The 23,396-nt window shown below is 37.3% G+C and overlaps 3 protein-coding genes and 1 non-coding gene across 4 annotated transcripts; 3 read left to right on the top strand and 1 right to left on the bottom strand.

The window, feature by feature from the left end:
* The first annotated feature begins 14,250 nt into the window (after positions 1 to 14,250).
* Positions 14,251 to 14,745, top strand: LOC141619989 (protein FAR1-RELATED SEQUENCE 5-like). Its single transcript, XM_074436979.1, has one exon. It carries the CDS (start codon positions 14,251 to 14,253, stop codon positions 14,743 to 14,745), a length of 495 nt encoding a protein of 164 aa, XP_074293080.1.
* An 82-nt stretch (positions 14,746 to 14,827) lies between these two features.
* On the top strand, positions 14,828 to 15,433 carry LOC141619988 (protein FAR1-RELATED SEQUENCE 5-like). Its single transcript, XM_074436978.1, has one exon. The coding sequence runs from the start codon at positions 14,828 to 14,830 to the stop codon at positions 15,431 to 15,433; it is 606 nt and encodes a 201-aa protein (XP_074293079.1).
* A 110-nt stretch (positions 15,434 to 15,543) lies between these two features.
* Positions 15,544 to 16,416, top strand: LOC141619987 (uncharacterized). Its single transcript, XM_074436977.1, has 2 exons — positions 15,544 to 15,769; positions 15,890 to 16,416. Exons 1-2 carry the CDS (start codon positions 15,544 to 15,546, stop codon positions 16,414 to 16,416), a joined length of 753 nt encoding a protein of 250 aa, XP_074293078.1.
* A 5,803-nt stretch (positions 16,417 to 22,219) lies between these two features.
* On the bottom strand, positions 22,220 to 22,326 carry LOC141625160 (small nucleolar RNA R71). Its single transcript, XR_012534955.1, has one exon. It is a non-coding gene; the product is annotated as a small nucleolar RNA R71 (small nucleolar RNA).
* Between the last annotated feature and the right edge of the window lie 1,070 nt (positions 22,327 to 23,396).

Raw genomic sequence — 23,396 nt, 5'->3', positions numbered from 1 at the left:
ATCCAGAAAATAAAGATAAGGATCACTTTCAATGATAAATAGATATTCAGCTAGACTTTTTTAATAATGACGCCAGAATGAGAGTACCGTAACACCAGAATAACAGAACACTAACAATTAGTATAACAAATAACAAAGAAAAAAAACACAAAAAGAACATGATGGATGTGTAAACAAAAACACGAAAGAGAATCAAAACAAAAGCCTCTTTGAATAAAGAGTCAAAGACAGTTTCAAAATTACATATAGCCTACATAAGCCTTCATAAAAACAAAATAACGTACTAAATTACAGACCCCGGAAGGTTTCAATTACATAAAACCCAAAATACATTCTTTCCCACAAAGAACCAAAATGTACTTCCGAAAATACAGGACATAACATAAAAAGTCACAACGTCAACAACATCGACCGACTTATAATACAATTGGTGAGCAAGATCATAAGCGAAGAAAAAAGTCCCCGAGTGCGTCAAAGTACTCGTGAATTAGACTCATCCGTTCGATACAGTGCATCAAGGATCTTGTCATGATCGTATATATCTTGGCAAGCATGCAACACCGCCTTTGATGGCTCACTTGCAAGCATATAGCACTTGCATCGTTTGGAAACTACTTTGTCCGAGCCCTTGACAAAATCTTAAAACCTTGATCGTGACTTGTTGTTAGAACTTTCATATATTCGGGCGTGAACACCGGCGAACTTTTATGAAATAGGAACATTTGTGACCATTTCTTACAAACAAGAGACATATTGCTCTTGTCCAAAGTAGTCTCTACATAATCGAAAACTCTTTCCATTAGGTCCTGGCTATTTAAAACTGCCGACATTGATTGATTACGACGACGAACTCGTACATTAACTTCAAAGCACTTTTCATCTTATCGTCAATAACCATCCCAATTTTTTTCTTTTCGATGAGCGAACTCGCTAGCAAATAACAATTTATCTTCATTCACTATATTTATTGCCCATCCCTCACAAACTAAGTCCATTAGTAATGCTTTGAAACCTACAAACAAACAAAGCCAAACAAACAAAACCACTAGAATAACAATGAAGAATAACGGGAAAAGAATAACGAAAAATTCAACACAAAGAAAAACACTACAATGACCGCAAGAGTAGCGCCGCAATGACACCATACGACCAAAGATAACAAATGAATAACGTAAATCTTGAAAAGTGAAGACAACACGAACAAACACAAAAACCCTAGAAAAACACATTAAACAATTACAACATGACAAATAACTTGACAACAAACTAAGCGATAGAATAACAAATGAGTAACACAAAACTAAAGTCCAGAGAACAATAGTAAAGTTCTCAACACAACGCGACACATAGAACATGTGAATCACTTCAAAACTATAGAAAACTCAAAAATGCAAAGATAATAACGACATTAAAGTACTCGATTAAGTAAACCTAGCGATAATTACACTGAAAAACGAATTAAAAAGCATACAAAAGCATGAAATTAAACAAAGTTACAAAATAAAAGAGGAAAATGACATGAAATTACCTACAATAGGAAGGAAGACGATGAACGGCGAAGAGAAAACGGGAGAAAAAGCGAAGGAGACGAACAGTTGAAGAAGAATAACACAAGAATAATAGAAGAGAGAGGAACGCTTTGCAGTGGTGATAATTATATAAACGGTTAACAGTAAATGTGGATAATTAATTAGAGAGAGAAATCGTTAGAGAGTAAATGAGGGAAAGAAGAGAGAGAGAGAAAAAGGAAAAAAAGAGAAAATAAACTAAATAACAATGCTTTTATATGACAACTAAGATTAATCTTGGCCACTCATCTCTAATTTAAACTAATGGTTGAGATTCACCCAACTCACAACTCACCATAAGAACCAAAATCACCAAATCCAATCTCTCTCTCTCTCTCTCTCTCTATATATATATATATATATATATATATATATATATATATATATATATATATATATATTAATTAATTATTAATTAAGTTTATCATGCATTCCTCTCTATCATCTTGCTTCTTCTTTGTTTTATTTTATTTAATTTGTTTTACGAGCTAATTAAGCGAATAATAACATAATAATGATCGATAAAAACCCATCATATATACATGCAAATGAAATAATTAAAAAAAGAAAACAATGACGATGAAAGACGATGAAACCAACAAAGGATGACGGCGAGATTTACCGATAATTAGAGAAAGTAAGAGACGATGAAACCAACGAAAGGATTTAGATGATAAAGCGGCGATGAGAAAGAGAGAAAGAGACGATGAGAAAGAGAGAAAGAGACGATGAGAAAGTGTGTTTGCTGTGTTTGTATTTGTGTTTGTCTGTGTTTGTGTTTGTGTTAGGTTATGTATGTATTTTGTGGTTGTAGCTGATCTGTGTTTGTGTGGTTTATAGTATGGAAAGTATTGACAACGGTTGTTAAACAACAACCGTTATTAAATAAGTTTTACAACGGTTGTAAATCAACAACCGTTGTCAAATAAGTTTTAAAAACGGGTTTAAAAATACCCGTTGTGATTACTTTTCACTAACTTTGCGCCAATTTTGCGCCAAATTATTAACAACGGTTGTGCAAATTTAACCCGTTGTTAAAACGTATAACAACGGTTATATAACCATACCCGTTGTAATAAAGTTTAGTAAAAATCGCGCCATATATTCTACGTCTATTGTGATTTTCGTGCATAAACGTTGTTAAAGGGGCGTTGTAGTTGCCTGGATTTGTAGTAGTGATGGAGATTTTCACACAAGAAAGATGGAGGAATCGTCATGGATTCTTCGTCAAATGTCGTATCGTCTAAGACAACCAAGACAAAGTCACGTCGAGTCGTGACGTTACAAGACTACTTTCCCACGCGTTACTTTGAACAAGTTTCGGTGAACACCGCATCTTCTGCCGTTATTGAGGAAAATCGCAGTAAAGACGATCTGACTAAAGAATCCTCGTCAAATTCGACCAAGGAGCCAAAGGTTGATGCAATCCTAGACACATTGCCTGCACGTATGGGGTGGCAACAAATGTTTCACTTGCCCGAAGAGATGCGTCAACAGTTGTCTTTGGCGATTCTTCAACCAGAAGCGTACGCTGATAAACTTAAAGCCGCAGGAGAGTCTGCAGATCAATCAAAAAAATGTGTTGCTTGCAATGCCGCTCTTCTTTTTCTGATGAAGATTTGTTACTAGGATCAAAGCTACACAATCGCCCTTTGTTTGTATCTGCATACATTCGGGAAAGGAAGGTGGGTCGCATCTTGGTGGACGGAGGTTCAGCCGTCAACATAATGCCGAAAGCCACTATGGAAGAGCTTGTAATTTCTGTAAGCGAGCTCGCCAAAAGTCGTTTGATGATCCAAGGCTTCAATCTCGGTGGACAAAAAGCAATTGGCATGATCAGTGTTGAAATCTCAATGGGAGATATGTTATCCACCACGCTTTTTCAAGTAATCGATGCCAAAACGTCATACAAGTTGTTGCTTGGTAGACCTTGTCTTCATGAAAATGGTGTTGTAGCGTCAACCCTACATCAATGCCTGAAATACTACAGAGACGGCGAGAAAAAAATAAATGGCGATGTGAAGCCCTTTTCTACGGTGGAGTCCTACTTTGCTGATGCTCGATTCTACGAAGAGAATGACACACCAAATGAGATGCTACCATCAAAGATCTTTTCGACTGGGACCAAAGTTCCGAAAAAGACGGATGACGCCAAAATTCCAACCGAAAAGGATTCGACAACAGTCAAACATCATGAAAGCATCTTCATAAAGACGAGTCAAACAAATGTGAACTCTGCCGAAAAGAAAGTTGCTCCGATCACGCAAAAAGCGACACCAATCCTTAAGTACATGCCAAAATCAAAGCGTAAAGATGGAGAGACACCTTTCACAGAGTGTGCACCTCGAAATGAAGAATCCGCATCAACTAGAACAATTGATGATGACGATCTTCAAACTTTGAAAGACATTGTCATCATTCCGGTTGCAAGAACAAATCGCTTTAGGACGAGTAAACAACCTCTGCCCGGTTTTACGACGGCGTCGATGAAAAAGGACCAAACATGTGCCGAAGAGTCGACAAAGGGATGATTCGATCCAAATGCTTACAAGCTTATGACGAAGTCCGGGTACGATTTTGAAAATCCAACGCCATTAGGCCAAGTGATTGAAGTCACCCCGTATGGTTTAAACCAAACGCAAAAGAAATTTCATCAACAAGGGAACAAGCTCGAAATCGGAAAGGTTGGTATTGGTTTTTCGCCTCCCGAGCCCGTTAAAATTTCTGCACGACGTAAGGCAAATCAAGCGTCATCACAATATATTGTGGCAGAACTGGCGGAAAGTGAAGGCGAGAACACAGAAATGTTGCCACAAAGGTCTGTTTTCGACAGGCTGGGTCAACCACCTTCTACTCCTCGCTCTTCCGTGTTCGACAGGCTCGGAGAAAGGGAAGAGACCGTCCGGGTGCAATTAACATCATATTCTCAACAACAAAGGTCAAATACGTCAGTATTCACTCGCATTGGAGGAAGTGAGGTAAAGAAATCAGTCTTCAGTCGCCTTGGCAGCTCAAAGGTGCAAAAGAGGTGTCGACGAAAGCAGAAGAAGTCCTCGAAGACAAAAGTTGCAGTCGACCTCAGCAAAGATACTCATAGTGTAATTCCCTCTCGAATGAAACGTCATCTTGAATTGGAAATAACCACGGGTAGGTCACTGAAAATAAAAGGACATACCGTCATTTTCACGAATCCGCAAGACGAGTCAAGTCAAAGGAAAATCGCTCGGAATATTGCCTCGTCCAACCATGTGACGACACAAAAGTGCCAAGATTCGGATGATGAGATGGAAGTTGTTGAAACTCCTAAAACTCTCGAAGATGGTGTCAAGTGATGTTGGTGACTTGAAGGAAATCAATCTAGGCACAAGTTGACGTGCCATCGACTGCCAAGTCAAGGAAAATTCAAGGAGCTCACTCACGACTAATCATCCACCAAGTCATACAATGACAGGGTGACTTCAAAAAAAAAAAAATCATTACTATTACAACAAGTTTTGGTACGCCTTGACTTCCAAGTCAAACATAAATTCGCCCGCCAGACAGGGTGATGGATCATCCTTACGACAAGTTAGGATGCTCATTATCGACTTCCAAGTCAAGCCAAGTGGAGCTGCGTTCGAGAAGTTATGACGCTCGTCATCGACTTCCAAGTCAAAGAAAAATGGATCGGGACCCCGCCACGTTAAGACGCAAAAAAACAAAAAAAGTGCACATGACAAGGTTCCGAGAGGGCAATAGTCCGGAGATCCATCATCATGTCAACTCCTGAGCACGAGCCTAAACTGCACACCAAAAAAAAAACCAAAAAAAAAAAAAAAAAAAATCCAAACACAAATCCCTTTGATGAACTACGTTGGCTTGATCCTGCGAAGTATTATTACTTTGTAGGTACGTAGGCAGCTTAAGTAAAACTCCTTTTCTTAGGTGCGGCCAAACCCCCAAACAAAATCGAATTTGTTTTGCAGAAACTACGTTGACTTGATCTCGTGAAATAATTTCTTATTTTTACGAGTATGTAGACAGCTTGAGTCTTGCTCAAGTCCAGCCACACCTTAAAAAAAAAAAACTCAAAGTTTGTATCTTGGGGGCATCGTTAAGTATACACTCACAAGTGTCAAAAACATTCTAAAACAAAAGAAAATAATACACCCAGTGACGCAAAGTGAAAATAATCCAAATCAAAAGTGAAAGAAGAATTCATTCTCTCTACAAATCAAATCCTTCTAAATTCCATCAAGAAAGAAAATAAATGCATCGTCGTCTTCACCAAGGAGTCAAATCATCAAACGAGAGCAAGTCCGACGACCCTCCATCAAATCATCTGTGGAGATCAAGTCAAGCGACCCTCCTCCATCAATTCGTTCTTCTCCTCAAATGTCGACGTCAATCACCCGAAATCGTGTAGTCAAGGTCAAGAAAACAACATCCCGTTAAAGGAGAATTAAAGTCATCGCGACTCTCCTTAAAACATCATCAAGTCAAGTGAAAGATGCCGCTTGTTAAATTTCATCTCTACGGAGTGAAAAGTGTCACAACTTCGGAAAACGCTGGCACAGTGTTTTTCTCGGAACACCAGCTAAGAGCCTTCGACTTCTAGCTGCTAATAGTACAAATTCGGTGAATATATAATCGGTAGCCACGCCTCGGCAAATGGACCCGTTATAGAAGGAAAATGGTGTGTTTGACTTCGTTATTTGCTCGGTTTGTGGCATGTTCGACAGTCATTAAGTACTCCTTGCTAGTCGTCGTGAATTTGCTTGACTTGAGATCAAACCAAAGTTATTTTCCTATTTTTTTTTTTTTTAAAAAAAGCGAGAATAAAGTAAGTGGAGTATGTGTTCAATTTCAAAAAAAAAGAAAAAAAAAAAGAGTTTCCTCCTACTGCATACTACACTCCCACGTTCAAAAAAAAATGTGAAAACAGAACCAAGCAAACAATGAACCAAAATTAAATATGCCGTTGATTTCAAGATTGGTTCAAATTCTCGAATGTCAAGGTGAATTCAAGTCCAGTGTATCTCAAATTGTCCACCAAATCAAGTTTATTTTCGGTCGTCGAAGTCGCATGCGGAAGATGACAATTAATTCGCTGATGGATTTATTGACCACACTCCGATTTTGGATGTCAAGTCGTGACCCTCGATTGACGGCTAACTATTCGTCATTAAAACAGATGGCTAGCAGCATCGGAATCGCAGGCATCAAGTTCATGGCAGGTCACCACCGATAGCGAAAAGTTGACGAAAACAATGCCGAGTTTATGGAAAGTCACCAGCGGTAGCGAAAGTTGACGAAAACAATGTCGTATATAGAATTCACTTCGGCTGCCTTGGGATTTGAGGAGTTGAGCAGAGGAGTAGGGATGTGGGAGGCGTGCTTTCATGTCAATCATCGTCAAGGATGCAGTCGGAAGCGTGGCTGTCAGTCGATAGAAACTTCACTCCGTCGCCAAGCAGCTTGTACAACTGAACAATGGGGTTATCAGAGTTGGTTCTATCTCTCGTTCCAGTTGGTGATTTGATTGTCATCGTCATAGAATAAAGGCAGAGATCGAATGATGCAGATGGCGTGAAGTCGTGAATCATTAGTCAAGGCGTCCGTAAGTCACAAGTGAGATGGATTCAGAAGCATGGCGTCACTATTGGTGGGGCACCCGACCGGTCAATGAGGAGAACCCAATGTAAATATCATCGTCAAGCTAGGTGACCACCTCAATTTCGCACTTCACACGCCAAAAGGAGGGGTGAGTTTTGAACGTTGAGAACTCAGGACCACGCCTAGATGATAATGAGCACTGGGTCCGCGTCAATGATGAAGCAGCTATGATGACGAGAAGTTCATTTCCGCGTCGTTCGACAACATACTGTATACACAAACAGGAAACAAGGGTCAATAAATTTTGAAATTTTGCTCACCTGAGGCTTTGGCTCGGTACTGTCTCTGAACTGAAGTACTTTCGACAATTCTTGTGCGTGTTTTAGCGAGATGAGATGCTTCCGTCGAAGATAGTTTGTGAATTCTGGGGTGAGATGCGGTGGTAATGGGTGTAAATTTATGAAGCCCTGCCTTCCTTTTATACATATTGCCTTATTGGTAGACGAGTACACTCAGAATTTGATCCAGACTACAAAACTTTTAATTCCATATTGAATAATATCCAATGATATATTAATTGATCAAAGTGGAGGACAAAAGCTTTATCTTTTACCAAATTTGTAGTATCCCAGAACAATAAGGAGTTCCAAAGGGAATCTACTTTGACCAATGGATTGAGTTTAAAGACTTTGATACCAGATAAACCATGGTCGGCCTTGAAGTCTTAAGCTTCCATGGGTCATATATCTAGTGTGTGCCCGCAAAATAAAGTTTGGTCCGTTTAGAATGGATTTGGATGGCTGCACAAGTGAAATATCGGGACCGACTCACGCTTAAACACTCAAGTTCGTGTACATGACTCAATCCCGAGGGGGCAAATTTGTAGACATAAAAATATGTCTTACATTTTTAAAATGGGTCAAAGTCAAATATTGACTTATATGAAAGTTTATCGTCTGAGAAATGGATCGGTGGATTTTAACCCGAACAAATATGTCCGTAATTAGTCCATTTTGTTAAGAAATAAATTCGACCCACTCAAAAGATGGATTGTGCTTTATTTCGAATATTAAGTATAGGGCATAAATGTTAAAGGCCAAAAGTAATCGTGTTACATCCGAATAGGACCAAGCTTGACGAGCCCACGAAATAGAGGTGACAAGTCCATAAATTTAAACTGAAGACATGGCTTATGATGGCCCACCCATGCATTTGTTATATTACTCCGTAATGTTAGCCTTTGGAAACAAATCAAATACTTGGAGAGTCATAATGGAAGTGATCACTAAATGAGGGAAGTTAGTGTGAGTCAACGAGAATAATGGAGAGTCATATGTTGTTTGTTCACCGTCAATTACGCACTAATACGGAGGAAGCAAATTCAGAGGAGCATTATAAGTAAAGTGAAAGCATTCTTGTTTGAGGACGGATCTCCATAATCACCAAAATCCCACAAAAAATACACTACACACAAAACCTCCCTACAAAACACTCTCTAAACAAATCTCTCCCAAGAGAAAATAAGTGAAAAGAAAATATATTTACATCTCTACAAAAATCTCTCCTAAGAGAAAACTAGAGAAAAGAAAGGACTATTCTTCAATCCGACGTCAAGATCCGTCAGTTCGATCGATTAAAGAGAAGCAAGTCAAATTCATCCAAAGGAGAATCAAGTCTTCAAATCAAGACCCTCCTATTCATTCAATTGCGGAAATCAAATCAGTAGAATAACTAGTAGATTGTACCCTAAATCCTTTTGATTAATAAAATTATTATTTTGTTGCATCTTTTGTGTTTTTCTCTATTTGTTTGGAGATTAACGCAAATTTGTTGTTACAGTAATATTTAGCTAGTCATAATCAATATGTATACTTGATGTATATATATTTTAATTGAAGATATTAAAGAAAAATGTAACGTTTTTTCTATTTTTTCATGTCGTTTATAGTACTATATATATATATATATATATATATATATATATATATATTATTTGATAATCATTACTTTTGTTTTGATTATTCAAATGCACTCGCGATCACTGTATACATACATACATACATACTCGTACACATACTCGTTATCACACTATTTAAACCTATCAAAATCTCATATGTATTCAATTTCTCGCAACATACTTTTTTTCATTCTCATATAAATACTTATCTCTTAGTAATTTTCTTTAAGTTATGTTTTTAAGAAATACAACGACTCTTCCAAATATATTTTTCTTAGGATTTAGTGATCTAAGTTTTATAACTTTCTCAAAATACCTTTTTACGTAAACATAAAACATTATGAGACACTCACTTTAATCATCTCTACAAATAAAAAATATTTCAATAAATACAATGAAAATTATACTCAATTTGAACCATTTTTCGCAATGAACGTAATTATTTACATTTTAGAATTTTTATCAAAATAGTTTTTTAATAAATTAAGTCACCGTAATTATTTAATGTAATTTTATAATAAAATTTATTAAACTATAATTAATATTTTGCTGAGATTTATACAGTATTTATCATGTTTGTATTGAATGTTTTGTTGTAATTAATACTTGTATTTATGGCTGGGTTGACACGTGGCGTATCCACAGCGCTTCAACCATTTTATATATATATATATATATATATATATATATATATATATATATATATATATATATATATATATATATATATATATATATATATATATATATATATATATATATATATATATACAGAGAGAGAGAGAGAGAGAGAGAGAGAGAGAGAGAGAGAGAGTCAGGATCCGGTGAGAACTACTAAATATTTGAGGATTGAGTAAAGGATGGAATATCACACCATAAACAAAACAATATCAGGAGAAAAATTGACAAACAAAACCCCCTAAAACCCCAAAATTAGACGTGATTTTCTCTATCTAAAAACATTACCAAAATCAGTTGAAAACATTTCAAACAAAAAAAAATCACAAATCCTCTCTAAAATCTCGCTAAAAATCCGCAAAAACCGAAAAATTCAAAGACGATTTCAACTGCGTTTCAACATTCTACATTTATTCGTTCACTAGATTCAATAATCTCACTAGAATTCTCTCAAAAATCGTTAAGGTACATTCGTTACTCGTTTTCTTTCATTTTTGCGATTTTATTTCAACTTATGTAGTATTAAATTGATTATACTTGTTGATTTTGTTTGAAATTATTGTATGTATGTTGAATTAGATGACTTTAATAGAATTAAATCAAAATGTCTAAGAATTATTATTTGTATCATCCAGAAATTTAATCAATTTCGAGCTTCATCACTCTCAAATTGCTAATCGAATCGTTTATTTACATTCTCATTTTTCCGATTTGCCTTTAATTTTGCGATTTTTCGACGCATTTTTCAGTGCGAAGCTTACAACACTGGCGACGAAGTACATCGTCGGAGCACTCACCAGATCTTTTGTAATTGCTTATGTCTGCGATAATCTAATGTCTGATCGGAAGATTTTCGGAGGTAAACCCTAATTTTATGCAATAGTTTTGACGATTAAATGGAAATGTATGTAGTTTTGACATTTTTATATACTGGCTGTGAAGGTTGTTAGGGAGGTGGTCTTGTTTATGCTTCCACCTGGTGCCCGTACTCAGGTTTATCGCTCTCTTCTTAATTTTGTGATGTGGAGCCACGATGTTGGTGTTAGCATTTGATAAATCTGGACAATGCAAAGTTGTATTGTCTTTGTGATGCACAAATCATTTGTTGGAACATTCCATCACTCAAAACTGTCTATGAACACAGCTAGCGTTGCCTATAATCAACTGAAATTGAGCAATTAATTTCCATTAAATACTGGTACATTCTGAGGGAATTCTGGTTTCGTATCTACAGTTCGAAATATTATTTCCTTCAACAAATGGGCTGCTGAGTTCAAAACCTAAAGTCTATTAGTTCACTGATAGAGCAATGTGTGATCTTGTACATAGATGTGGGTTCAAGTCCCACATGGCCTCCTTTTCGTTGAATCTTTGCAATGAAAATGAAGTGAAATGGGCCGAATAGACGATGCCTGATTCGGTGAATTGTGATTGTGAAGATATGTTAGCTCATGTGAGATGCAAGAGGTATCCGGCCATATTAAACATAACGGAAAAGAATTACAATGTGGTGTATGAACTGTACGATGACCCATGGACTAATTTTAGTTGCTTAGCTCTGATTCTCATACTTGTATTTGTATGTCTGAAGTTGAGGTCATCAGTCTACCACTCAGAGAGTCAGCAAAGTCAACAGACAGATCCTGGAAGAAGGCATGCCCAGAAGTTTTTGAGTCTGCGGAATTCTAGTATTATTTGTTGTGCTTCTTGAAGATTTTGCGATAGGTCCGATGATTGGCAGCAAACTAGTGTTCATAGTATCCTTTCATACAGCCAACACAGTTTTGACTGGTTAAAGTTCCCTTGCTTACTTTGCATTTGTTTGTGATTGTGAAATAAAGATTTCTGTCTTTGGGAAGCAGTGATAATAGTCTTGCAGATCCTTTTGTTTTCCGTGGAATGGGAAGCTACGCTTGATGGAGATAGCCAAATAATTAGCGTAGAGGTATGGGTTCAAGTCGTTCATAAGCGCACATAGCGTAACAAAAGTGATTGTTTAAGCCTCATATCTGTTTTTTTTCTCTAGGTTAACTTGTTTTTGGCGTAATGTGCAATCTTTACTAAAATGGTTCTTAAAAGGCTATTAGCTCAACGTTAGAGCAATGTGCAATATTGTACATAGATGTAGGTTCAAATCCTGCATAGCTTAAGTCATTCTTGGTGATGATTTTGACTTTATTTTCTTCCTCGTATTGTGTGTAGGAAATATCGGTATACTTCCTCTATAAATTTTAGGATTATAACGAAATTATAATAATGAAAACTAGTCATAAACGAATTTACATAAACAAAAAGAATGAGATTAAGAATCAACCTTCGGTCCTAGCAAATATGGCCTAAGAACAATATCGAATTGATATTCTCCTAATTGTTGCACCCAAGATGCTATGAGAAATGCCCCTCAATTTGCTAGAATGAGATCCCTAAAGTTTATTAATTATTTTTGGGGTTTATGTTTTGATGAGAGAATTAGGTTAAGAAAAACAAGTAAGAAAAAAATGAATCCCACTCTCCCTCTTAAACCGTGTAGGTTAAGAGAAAATTAGGGAAAGATTTTTTTTCTTTATTTTCTTCCTCTTACCCGGTTTGACCGAGTGATCCCAACAACCAAATGAGGATATAATCTTCTTATTTTTGGTTGTTGTTTAATTGTATATTATGTGTATTATTTATCAATTGTCATATATATCGACATGTATTAATAAGTCCACTTATAACAGTTTACAGTCGATTTATCAATACCAGTCTGTCAACATTTATTATGACAATATTATATAATATATACATTAACTATAAATATCGCATATTTATAATTTTCTTATTAAATATAACCGTTTATGTTTAATTACGAATTAATATCTTAATTCGTTTAAGCTAACATTATATACAATAATTAAATATAACAGTTTATATTCAATTTACGAATTGACAGTTAATTCGTCTCAGCTAATATTATTTAATTGTATTAAATAATCATCTCATCATCACATTGACTAACCGTTTAGTCAAATACATGAACTAACCTTTTATTCATATAAGGCATCAATGTGATTATATCTTCATACAATCACATCTCTCATACACATCCTTTAGGTGTGACTTTTAGGGACCAGTTGATCACCGCCATCAGTATGATAATAACGTCAAACTTTCTAGCAAGCCAACCGTTATTAAGTAATCGTTAATCAACTGATAAAATACTAAGTATACCCTTGTGAACCTATAAGAGATTTATAAGGTCGAGATCTAGTGAGAACCACCCATATAATGAGAACCGTGAGAACCACCTTAATCTAATATAATAATAGTACGGAGGATTGTACAGCGCGCCAAAATCAATCTCGGTCCTACCCCTAAACCTTCTCAACTCCGTCATTTACCAATTTTCTTTTCCCTCTTATATTTCTTTCTCTCTCCTCGAGTGTCACCATCTTCCACAAAGCTATATCTTTCTTTCTTCTACGATCGAAACGATTGATCCTCAACTACTGATCCATCAATCTCTTCAACGATCTACCTATTCGACGCGTCCTTAATCAATGGAACCTTTTTATTCAAGGTAATATTTCGAAATTGCTGATTAATTTTTGTGAAATTATGGTTTATATTTTGAGAAATTAGGGTTCGGAAAATTGAGAAATTGTTTAAATTTGTTGAAATCGTGATATTGTTGACTCAGTTTTATGAATTAGACAGGTTTTACGATCGTCAAACTATTAGCTACGTGCATCAAATTGTTGCTATGTGCCCCAAATTAGGGTTTATATTTTGATCTGTTTGTAATTTATCAAATAATCGATTAAATTAGTTGAATTTGTTGTTTGTATCATCGTCTTTAGCTATTTTTAGAACTTACGGTTCGGTAATTTGAGAAATTAGGGTTCGGTAAATTGAGAAATTGCTTAAATTGGTTGAAATCGTGATATTGTTGACTCAGTTTTATGAATTAGACAGGTTTTACAATCGTCAAACTATTAGCTACGTGCATCAAATTATTGCTATGTGCATCAAAATTCGGGTTATATCTATGTAATAATTTCCTGATATGATTTTATTGTTAGTTATTTAATTTTAAATGGTTGTTATTGCAGCAATGACATTCTTAGTTCAATGGGATCACATAGTTCTTCTAATGTCATTACAAATGAAGGACAGATGGTTGAAGTTAATGCATCTCATTCCATATCAGAAATATCTGCCCTTAACATTGATGTTCCTGAAAATCTGAATTCAGAAATCGTACAAGGTACAATTCTGTTGAATCTGTTGAATGATCGAATCTTGTTCTATAATCGTCTTTATTGTATACTTGAGTTATCCAGTAAACCTAAATCCTAACTCTACTTTAATTTCATCACATTTGCAGATGACATAGTAGACGAGGCAGAGGTAATAGAGGAGGCAGAGGTAATAGAGGATGCATAGGAGGAGGAGGCGTCCGGTTCAAGCAACATGAATCGGATTTTTGGTTGTCCTACCCATCTCAAGTCTGTTATTGGTATGGTCTTTGATACACTTGAACTCTGTATTGCCTTTTATGAAGCATATGGAAAAGAATGTGGGTTTGTGACTAGAAAAGGCTCACAAAAGAATAAACAGGGTGTCACTACACATAAATCTTGTTTGTGTAATAAGGCTGGAGAATGTGAAGCCAAAGGCAAAAAACACCGTAGGCAAAGGACTGGGGTAGGTTGCCTTGATAGGATTAAATTTAAACGAATTGCTAAAGGTAAATACCAAATTTATGGTTTTGTTGAAAGGCATAATCATATGCCAGCTACACCATTAACAATGGTACATCTGACGCAAACGAGAGAATTGAATATAGTTTATAAAAAAATGATAGTTGACGACTCAAAGGTTAACAAAGGTCCAATTATGACCTATAGGATGTTTAAGGAGTATGTCAGATGTTATCAGAATATGGGTGCTTCAGGAAGACTTTAAAAACTTTTCAAGGGATATGAAAAAGTTCTTGTCATAAGGGGATGCTCAAATGCTTATTGAGCATTTTATGAAAATAAAAAGAATGTGTCCAACCTTTTACTTTTACTTTGAGGTAGATGAGAAAGGTAGATTGTCACATGTTTTCTGGGCTGACCCTATTAGTATAAAAAATTATTTGCTATTTGGGGACATGACATCCTTTGACACTGCCTTTAGGACAAATAAGTATAGAATGATATTCGCTCCTTTCACAGGGGTGGATCATCATAAGAGATGTGTGACCTTTGGGGCTGGACTTCTTATTAATGAGAGCAAGGAGTCATTTGCTTGGTTATTTATGAGATTCCTAGAAGCTACGGGAGGTCGTTATCCTGTGTGTATAATAACTTACAAAGATTTGGGGATAGAAGGAGGACTTAAGAAAGTCTTTAAAGATAAGGTGCAATATAGATATTGCATGTGGCACATATTGAAGAAGTTGCCAGAGAAGGTAGGGCTTGTGATATGTAAAGAAACTGAGTTTTTGAAAGAGATAAACTCATGTGTTTGGGGTGAAGATGTGGAGCCTGCTGAATTTGAGGAAAGATGGACAACCATTGTGGAAGCTCATGGGTTGTCGGATAATGAGTGGCTTCAGGAAAAATTAGACAATTTTGGATTCCAGCTTACTTTCGTGACTTGTTGTTAGGAGGGTTGATGAGAACAACCTCGTGGTCCGAGTCAGAAAATCATTTTTTTAGCAATTTCACTAATCCAAATTTGACCCTTGTTGAATTTTGGATGCGCTTTGAGAGTGCAATGGATACACAACGATGGGCTCAATCAAAACTGATTGCACAATCAAAGTACTCATTTCCTGACTTGGCTACTCCTCTAGACCTAGAAAAGCATGCAGCAGAAACCTACACTCCGAGAATTTTCGATGAGTTCAAAGAGGAAATAAAAGCAGCATGCTTTACATGTGCCATTAGGGACAAAGAAAAAGATAAGAATCATGAAATTCTCTATATAGACGTCAAGGATCGTGAGAGAAAGAAAGACTATAAGGTGGGTTATAAGACATATGAAGTGAAACTAGTATGCAATTGCAAGAAATTTGAAAGACATTGAATACTCTGTCGACATATTCTATGTGTCCTTAAAGATTATGGTTTTGAGAAAATTCCAAGCAAATACCTACTTAATAGATGGAGCAAACTAGCAACCTGGCAGCCAATTTTCAATTCTGATGGGCAGTTGCTTGCTGATTGCATATCAGTCGATGAACAAAAGAACAAACTGACTGAATTGTGGTCAGAAATGTTCACTTGTGTGTCACTAGTTGAACAGAGTCCTGTTAATTATGATGAGTTACTAACCATTTTACGCAGGTTCAAGGAAAGGGTACTTGCAGAAACAACAAGTAGTGTCGCTGATGATGGTGGTAATAGTTGTATTGGAAAGAAAAGGGACAAAAATGCTGAAATTGGAATGCTCTTGGGAACAAGTGTGCCTAGCGAAATTAAAAGTTTGCCTCCAAGACAATGCAAAAACAAAGGCTCGGGAAAAAGAATGATTTCACAAAGAGAACGAGCGGGGGAAGTCAGTAAGAAACCACTAAGAAGATGCAAGGCTTGTGGGCAGATGGCGAACCACGACAGCAGGAATTGTGACCGACCAAAGGATCACTGACAATTAGTCGATTAAGTGATGTCTCTTATTAGCATAAGTTTTCTATTTTTACCCTTTTTGTTTCCCTCTAATTTTTATCTTTGCTGACATTTGCTTTCTTATGTGTAAGATTGAAGTCTTTGGCGAGGAATTGGACTTGTGCAGCGGAATTTTTTAGAATCATTTGAGAAGACAACACTTGTTTTTTGGATTATTTTTCTTCATTTACAATGTTTTGTAATAAATGTAACGGGAGTCCTCCGGATTTTCAAATTGTATATTTGAGAAGATGAAATTGTGATTCTGGATTTAAGAATGGAAAACATGTGTTTCCCTGAGCAAATTATGTCATGCACATACAAGGTCATTTTATGCACGTACGAGGTCATTTTATGCACATAAGGCAAGTATTAAGAAATCTGAAAAATGTGATCATTATTTCTCCAAATTTGGTAATTAAAAAGCTGTAAAAAGAATAGGCCAACAATAAAATGTGATTAGTTGAATCATCATCGTGTACGACAAGTCATTTAATATCATGCACATACAAGGTTATTCCATGCACATGGAAGGTTATTTCAAGCACAGATAACCCAAATGGGCTAGTTCTCCATGACATGGGTTATTTCTCATTACAAATCATTAAAAAATGCCATAATTTAGCAAATAAATTGAGCTTAATTTAGTCATGTTACTTTGGGCTTTAATTCTCATTTCAAGTCTCAAGTCATGAGAATAGCCCAAAACTTAAATGTGAGTGATTATTGAAGAAGTCGGGCCCATCCTATCAGCACTTTAGGCCATAATTTAGGCACGGCCCAACACGGCACGCTCAAAATACATAGAAATTGGCTTAAAGTTGAAGAATTGGTCAGGCACGCTCAAGCACGATACGGACACTACACGGGCACGACATGCATGGGCTTGGGCCTGGGCCGATCCTTTTTCTTCCATAAATTTGTCAATTTCACAGCACAGTGGGCCGGCACGGGCCATTTTGAGCAATGCCCAGGCCATGACCGAGCACTGCCTAGGCGATCTCTAAATAACGCAAGTAAATTGTGTTTTGACAAATTTCATGCATGTAGAAGGCTGTTCCATACACATATAACGCCTTCTCATGCATGTAAATATTCAAGTTATATAATTTTGGCCCACATTACTACGTTTTTCAAGTCTGTTTAGGCATGGTACTTTGGGATTTAAAAAAGACAACCCCCTGACAAATGGGTTAATTTTCATTACAAGAGTCATTAAAAAAGGCCAAATCAAGTGACATAATTGTGCCCCCACGTTACAATTTAGCATGTAAACGGACCCGAAAGTTGACAAATTGCATGCACGTAGAAAGGTATTTCATACACATATAACGCCTTGATATGACTCATATTTGAGCACATTTAGTCCTCGAATTAGCCTCGTTCCTATGCTTTATAGTGCATAATTGGGTCATTTACTATCTTTAGTTTCCTATTTTGCATATTCTTTGAGGTTTTGTTTCCTTAGTAGGAGAGGAGTGCAAACCTTGCATTTACATGGAGAAATGGAGCTAAATTGATCGCATCTAATGACCAAGCATCAAAGGGAAGACGATACTAGAAGGCCTATGTAGATAATAAAGTAGATTGGGCAATGATGAAAGGATTCTTGCATCCCCAACAAGATCCCTGCGGATTGTTGAGGATTGAAGAAAAGAGAAGTGTCTGACCCAGGATCCGAGCGGATTGCAAGCAATCCGGGCGTCTCCCTGCACAACAACCCGAGCGTCCTGAGCTTAAGACGCTCGTCTTGAAGCCCTATGATCCGAGCGTCTCCCCTAATGATCCGCTCGGATCTTCTGACAGAAACCACCGTGCCAGCTTTCAAGCCGCTCGAAACGAGCATATCTATGTGGGACTAGCAAAACAGAGATGCGCATCTCCTTGGAGAGGAGCACTTCCTTTACTTTTCTTAAGGGTCTTAATAGTCTTTTTTTTTTTTTTTTTTTTTTTTTTTTTTTTTACAGCTGTAAAGAAAGTGTTTTACATTGCGGTGGTACGGCTCACTAAGCCATACCTATAAAAACAACATAAAACAAAGTACTAATAGTAGCATAAACTAAAAATACAAAGTAATTGCATCGATTAAAAGTCACGTGTTGGTGTCGTTCGACGGAAGTCTGGACACTGCCTTCAAAATCAACTTCCCCTATAATCTTTAATGGACAAGCATCGCTGACTAAAGGAAACCACCCATCTTTGTTTGACTTAATTGATGAAGCTTCGGAGAAATACCTGCAACAAGACCCCAGAGAAAGTCTCGGAGATTCATCACCTTGGCTGTGATAGACTTCCTTAGAAAAACAACGAGCCCCCATAAACTCATCTATACTCGTCTTCATCGATACAGCTGCAGAGAAATACCTACAACAAGACCCAAAAAAGCGTCTCGGAGATTCATCTCCTTGGCTGTGGTACACGTCATCAGGAAACCAACGAGCCCCTTGATCCAACGAGAGAGAACAAAGTGCACTTACGCCACAAGGACGTAGAAAGAAAAGGCGGATAATAGACAACAAAAATATGTCTCCAAAGGAGAGAACACTCCTACACTTTGGACCATAACTCCCGCTAACCCGGACCTCGTAGCTTTGAAAAGCAAGTAAAAAACTGGGTAACAATGGAGAAAATCACTTGAAAATCCCCCTGACCCAAACACTCTCTGGATACCACCGAGAGCTAGGCTCAACACAAACCACATGCAATGTACCATTCATCCTACATGACTCATGGATAAGGGGACAGGACACCCCAAACCAACATGAGCTTATTATTTGAAATAACAAAAAACATGCTAAAATAGAAATAACCATTAGTTATAGGCGGATCCACCGCATCCGACCCAACCAACGCCACAACCAGCAAACCGATTCCACACTACCCATCACGCCTCCACGACCTCACAACCACCAAAACCACACTACAACCAAAGAACGGAAACGGACCACACAAGCCATCCACAAAACACGGCAGACCCAACAAACACCCACCCCGAAAAGACATTGAGACTCCAAATTCCGACCGACTCCCTCAGGACCATCGGCTACATGCAACAATACCACCCAAGACGACGACACAGCCCGACAAAACCCGAAGATCCAAGTTCATAAACCTCATAACAAAAGGCTAAGGACCGATAGGTGGGGGAAATGGAGGGATCACCAATCAGTCCCTAGCTCACCCGAAAAGCAAAGCTTAAAAAACAACCACGGAACAGCCCAAAAAACCTAGAGATTAGGATAAAATTAATTTGTAAATTTAACAAAAATTTACCAATTAACTTTAATTGTGATTCTTGTGGAGGGCAGATTGAGACGTGTGCCCCTTTCAGAATGTCTAAATTTGAACTTCAACAAAAAAACACTGGCTTTTAGAGATGGTCATACTCCCTACAACTACAACACAGGACGCTAATGCAATCATGTGGCGATTCACACAACATACACACCAGAGACACCAAGAAAAGCAAAACTCATGGATAAAGTCGACGGCCACAAGAAGAAAACGGGGCCATACCAGAACGGGGAAAGGGGCGAGGGAGAGGGGAAACACCCCCGGTGGCATGCAAGTCCTTCGATGACAGGACAGGAGAACGGAGGAACGGAACGACCTCAGCAACAACACAAAAAACCAAACCAGTCCACCGAAACCACGAAATGGAACCACGGTCCGTCACCGGAAAGAGGAGTGAAAGCAGGCCAAAGAGGACCAAAAACCAGAGGAGGCACATGCAATCGCCGGAGATAGGCTAAAGGGAGAGCCCATCTCCGGCAATCGGGTAGGAGGCGAAGGAGAGTAGGTGTGTGGAAGGGAGAGGCGGCGGCTAAATTAAACTAGGGTTTTGTTCTATTTTTTTGGGGAAAAAAGAGAGAAAAGTTTAGAGAGAGAGAGAGACGTTTTAATTTTGGACAATGTGTAGGGTCTTAATAGTCATTTAAGCCCTTAGTAACCCTAATCTTTGTACCTAATTTTTAGTATAAATACCCCTTTGTACTACCTAGATTGAAAAGAAATCTTAATACTCTCTTAATCAAGTTGTAATCAATTAGTAATCTCATCTTAATCTTGTAATCAACTCTTAATCTAGTCTTAATATAAATCCCAATACTTAATCTTTCCTTAATTTCACTTTTATTCATCATTTATTTTGGGTAATTAGAAGATCATTTGAGTTTATTGGGAGATTGACAACTTTCCATCAATCATCAAGTACTTCTATTATTCTTTGCATTATTATTTTGGAATCTCCATAAGTATAATTCTCTTAATCCTTGCTTTAATTATTGTTAATCATTTTCATTCATTCATCATGTTTTGCCTTGCTAATGTGATTGACAACCTTGTTAGCATGTTAAACTTGATCATGAGTGAGTAGTTTTCTTAGCTAGGGTTAATGGGTAATTAGGGGAAACTAACATGGGGAATGATTCATGCTTAATCTAATATGTCCACATAATTTATTTGCTTGCTTGTTGTGATTTCAAGTTATGCACATGTTATGTTTGATGAAATGCGAGCTTATGAATCCTTGTATTTTTTACCCATCACCTATCTTTTCAATGAGACTTGTAAGACATAAACCAACTCGAGTCTCATTAGACCATGCATAATGTTGAATAGGAAGGACTAAGTCGACTTGTAGGTGTTGTACAATCTAATCGATTCGGCTCCGGGACCCAAACCTTCTTAGGGATTGTAAGATATACACTAACTCGATCCCATCACAACAATAATTGCTTGTTTATAATTTGAGAACATGTTTGTATGATCAACTACCATGTATTCCCCTATGAACCCATGATACCCTAGTGCTTTTAATCAATTGTTTACACCTTCATTTTATCTACCTTGCTTTGTTTTTATTGTTGATTAGTTTTAATTGATCTCTTATCTCAACCCCAAATTGTGACACTCTAAGACACGATCATTTACAATTAAAAATCCTACATCAATACCCGTCCCTTGGGATCCGACCTTTACTTGCCTCTTTACTAAGAATAGTTTGTGAAGTTATAAATATTGTTTTGGTTGAGTAACTTTTGACGACGAGTTTTACAACAACACCAAAAAATGGCGCCGTTGCCGGGGACGGTATTAACTTGATTTGATTTTCTTTGAATTGTTTTTAGTTGTGTCTTTCTTTACCTTGGCGAAGTCAATCTCCTCAAGGTTTGTTCTAATTGTTTTCAAGTTGTTTGATATTTTACATGTCTAGGAGATCACAAGGTAACTTGTTACCCATTGATCTTGAAATCAAAAGAACTTTGACCAACAATAGAAGACTTGCTAGAAATACTTTGAGAGGTATTGGTGAGATTGTGGACATTCAACCAAATAACATTGAGTTCATCAACCCTTTTGCAAGAGAAGGAGAGGATAACCCAATACAAAACTCACCACAAAATCAACCCATAATGCCTAAATTTTCATCACATTCCGTCCCAACCGAGGAGAACCTACCAAATGGTACTCCTACACCACAACATTTAATCGGTAATTTCATTGCCAAATCCGCATTCATACAATTAGTTGAGATAAGTCAATTTGGAGGGATGCCTAGTGATGACCCTCATTCGCATATGGAGACTTTTTGTGACTATTGTGATGCGATTTCTCAAACCGGAGTTACTCAAGACCAAATTCGATGGGTCTTATTTCCTTTTTCTTTGATTGGTACCGCGAAACAATGGTTGAAGAGCCTAGATAAGGCTACTCTTGGTATTAATTTTTGGAAGAAATTGGCACTTGCTTTCTACAAAAAATTCTATCCTCCGGAGAAGACTAACATGTTGAGAGCCCAAATCACCGGGTTCAAACAAAGGGATGAGGAATATTTGTATGAAGCATGGGAGAGATTCAAGGACATTTGTCGATCTTCTCCACACCATGGACTTAGCGAGTAGTTCCTTGTACAACAATTTTGGAATTGGTCTATATGAAGACTCCCGGAACATTCTCAATATGGAATCAAATGGTATATTTACCGAAGTTGATGACAAATAAACATGGAATAAGATTGAGGAAATGGCGGTCCATAACTCACAATATAGTAGACCTCGGAAGGCTACTAGAGGAGGAAAGCATGAGGTGGACTCCATTACTCAATTGGGTGCTCAACTTAGCGCTCATATTGACACCATTAATTTGAAGTTTGAGAAGGATATGGCTAAACTTGAAGAGGCCTCCAAATCACCCAAGCAACATGTTAATGCTATGGTAGCATCATCATCAATTCCAAGTGGAGTATGTGAGAGTTGTGGAACTTTGGGACATTACCAAAGTGAATGTAGGGGAACAAGTGAATGCTTTCCAAGCATACAAGAGTGGCACCCCTTATTCCAACTATTACAATGAAAACACCAAATTCCACTCCAATCTTTCATACAAAAGTCAAAATGTTCAAAATCCTCCAACATACACCCAAAATCCAATGAGAAACCAAGCTCAAAGACCCTTTTACAATCAAAACCAAAGTTATCAAAATAAACCTCCATACAATCAAACAAATGACCAAGGCTTTGATGTTCAAAAAGCGGTCCTCCAAATGCAAAAGAACCAACAAGAGTTTTTCACTCAAATGCAAAAGGATAGCCAAGCAAAAGACATCACCATTAACAACATACTAGCTCACACGAAGATGTTGGAGACCCAAATGCCTCAATTAACATCTTCTAGTTCTCAAAGACAAAAGGGGAAATTACCACCTCAAGGTAATCCCCCAAGACATGAGTCGGTGAGTGCCATCCATTTGAGAAGTGGTACAAGGTATGAAGGGCCGAAGAGGCCCATTGATGAAGATGTTGTGAATGCTAGTGACAAGGAAAGAGTTGAAGACTCTAAGAAAGAAGAAGAACCCACCACCATTCAAGAAGTTTCAAAGAAGAATGAAGAGAAGGCTAAGGAGAAAGAGCCTATTATGATTAGGCTTCCATTTCTAAGTCGTCAAGCTAAGCCTAAATTCGA

This window comes from Silene latifolia, chromosome X (assembly GCF_048544455.1).
Source record: "Silene latifolia isolate original U9 population chromosome X, ASM4854445v1, whole genome shotgun sequence".
NCBI lineage: Eukaryota > Viridiplantae > Streptophyta > Magnoliopsida > Caryophyllales > Caryophyllaceae > Silene > Silene latifolia.
The sequence above is the reverse complement of the archived record's forward strand: the minus strand, read 5'-3'. Positions and strand labels throughout refer to the sequence as shown.